Source organism: Penaeus japonicus, unplaced genomic scaffold, assembly GCF_977035675.1.
Source record: "Penaeus japonicus unplaced genomic scaffold, GWHDUDI00000001_assembly GWHDUDI00000022, whole genome shotgun sequence".
NCBI lineage: Eukaryota > Metazoa > Arthropoda > Malacostraca > Decapoda > Penaeidae > Penaeus > Penaeus japonicus.
The window spans coordinates 17,192,770-17,195,269 of record NW_028234424.1 but is presented as its reverse complement, the minus strand read 5'-3'; the positions used below and the strand labels follow the sequence as shown (position 1 = coordinate 17,195,269).

Below are 2,500 nucleotides of genomic sequence, written 5' to 3'. Positions count from 1 at the left end.
ATGCTAATGAGGGCTCCTGGTAGTCGTTCTTCTTGTGGGGTTCCTGGTAGGCATATGTCTTGGAGGGTTCCTGATAGTCAACCTTCTTGTGGGGTTCCTGGTAGTCATATGTCTTGGAGGGTTCCTGATAGTCAACCTTCTTGTGGGGTTCCTGGTAGTCAAACGTCTTCGAAGGTTCCTGATAATGGTACTCCTTGGAAGATTCCTCCGAGGAAGACTTAAGAGGTTCTTGGTATACGTCCTTCTTCAAAGGCTGCTGGTAAGAGGCTTTCGGAGGGTCCTGGTAATCGAGTTTCTTGGAAGGTTCTTGGTAGCTAAATGTCTTCGATGGTTCCTGATAGTCATATGCTTTGGAAGGTTCTTCGTAGGAGGTTTTTGGAGGCTCCTGATATTGAAGGTCCTTGTGAGGTCCCTGGTTGTCGTATGTTTCAGAAGGTTCCTGATAAGAGACCTTTGGAGGTTCCTGTTGATATGAAGCGATAGGTTCCTGATAGGAGACTAGCAGAGGTTCTTGATAGACGTCTTTCTTAGGGGGTTCTTGATATTCATACAGTTTGGAAGGTTCTTCATAGCCGTCTTTCTTAAATACCTCGTGAAAGTCGTATGTCCTGGAAGGTTCCTGAGAGTCGTACTTCTTGGGAGGTTGATATTCATACTTGGGAGGTTGCAGTTCATAGTATACCTCTAAGGAGTCGTGTGATTGGGAGGGGCACAGTTGAGCTGCCAGGCCTGAAACAATTAAATATAAAAAAAAATGCATAATTAACCTTCCCATGAATTTGCATTAATCATTCTTATTATTATCTGAGAAGAGATCATTCATATAAAAAGCGATATTGTGAAGGAAATCATCAATCACATATGAATATCAAAGTATTCAAATTCACAATAAAAACCGACACACATGCAAAATGAATAAATCAACACGTGAATTTCAGGGAAGAAAAGATGTAAGCACACACACAACAGATGTAAACAAATCCTCACCCAACACAAGGAGCGCACGAAATAACGCCATTGCAAGGAGAGGCGTATAAGATGCAGTGTGATGTTGAATGTATCTGTCACACTCTTATATATGCACATACGTCGACTGTCCCCTCCTCTTTTTCACGTCCTTGGCATACATCATAACGGCGAGATAAACGGGGGTGACTTTGCACTTACGTTTGTCTCTGTATTGTCCTTGTTGTTAAACACAGAGCACCCTCTTCCCCCCCCCCATCTCCTCCTTCCTTGCTTTTGTCCCCCTTCCCTTATTCGCCTTAGGAAGATTTTAAGGACTTTTATCTTTTAATTCCTTTCCGTCTGTTTGTTTTCTGAATCATCATTGTTCTTTTATTTGATCCCTTTCTCTCTCTCTCTCTCTCTCTCTCTCTCTCTCTCTCTCTCTCTCTCTCTCTCTCTCTCTCTCTCTCTCTCTCTCTCTCTCTCTCTCTCTCTCTCTCTCTCTCTCTCTCTCTCTCTCATACTCTCTCTCTCTCTCTCTCTCTCTCTCTCTCTCTCTCTCTCTCTTTCTCTCTCTCTCTCTATCTTTCTCTGAATCTCCCTCTTTCTCCCTCTCATACTCTCTCTCTCTCTCTCATACTCTCTCTCTCCCTCTCTCTCCCTCTCATACTCTCTCTCTCTCTCTCTCTCTCTCTCTCTCTCTCTCTCTCTCTCTCTCTCTCTCTCTCTCTCTCTCTCTCTCTCTCTCTCTCTCTCTCTCTCTCTCATACTCTTTCGCTTTCCATTCCGGCTTGTGGGGTTAAATAGCTTTCATTTTCTGCCTGACAGATCTGGAGACAATCCGTAATCCGAAAATAAGTCGGGATACCGGCTCCTCCTACCCTTAACCCTATTTCCCTTTCTCCTTTTGTTGTTTATTCATTTATTCGTGTTGCATATTCTCTTCGTGCCTCTTATTCGTCTTAGTCGTGTCCTTTTTCCCCTTCCATCATCTTCACCTCACCCTTCACTTATTTTCTCTCTTCCTACTCCTCTTCTTTTTCCTTCTTCTCTTTCTCTTCCTCCTCCTCCTCCTCTTCCTTTGAATCTTCCTCTTCCTCCTCCGGCTCCTCCTCTTCCTCCTCCTTCTTTTTCTTCAATCTCATCTCCTCCTCCTCCTCCCCCTCCTTTTTCTTTAATCAAATCTCCTCCTCCCCCTCCTCCTTCATCCCACTTCCTCCATCCCGCTTCCTCCTTCACTATCCCACCACCTCCTCCTCCATCCCGCCTCCTCCTCCTCCTCCTCCGCTCCTTACGTCCCATCGTGTTTTACTTCATTCGCCCTCCTCTTCCCTCTCCTTCTCACCCACCTCCTCCTCATCCCCTTCTTCCCTCTCCTTCCTCATTCTCCACATCCCCCTCTTTCCTCTCCCTCCTCATCCTTCTCCTCCCCATCCCCCTCTACCCTCTCCTCCTTATCTTCCTCTTCCCTCTCCTCCTTATCTTCCTCTTCCCTCTCCTCCTCAATCATCCTCCTCTTTCTATTTTCCCCTTTCCATCCCTTCCACCTTTC

The 2,500-nt window shown here is 45.6% G+C and overlaps 1 protein-coding gene across 1 annotated transcript in view; it reads right to left on the bottom strand.

Annotated features, from left to right (window-relative positions):
- The window catches only part of LOC122243360 (uncharacterized), a 2,447-nt gene extending 1,413 nt beyond the window's left edge, over positions 1-1,034 (bottom strand). The window contains exons 1-2 of the mRNA XM_043000905.2: positions 988-1,034; positions 1-729 (exon numbers count right to left, since the gene is read on the bottom strand). The exon at positions 1-729 is cut by the window's left edge and continues 1,413 nt beyond it. Coding sequence (XP_042856839.2) covers positions 1-729; positions 988-1,018 — 760 coding nt within the window. The 5' untranslated portion in view covers positions 1,019-1,034. The remainder of the gene's footprint in view (positions 730-987) is intronic.
- Between the last annotated feature and the right edge of the window lie 1,466 nt (positions 1,035-2,500).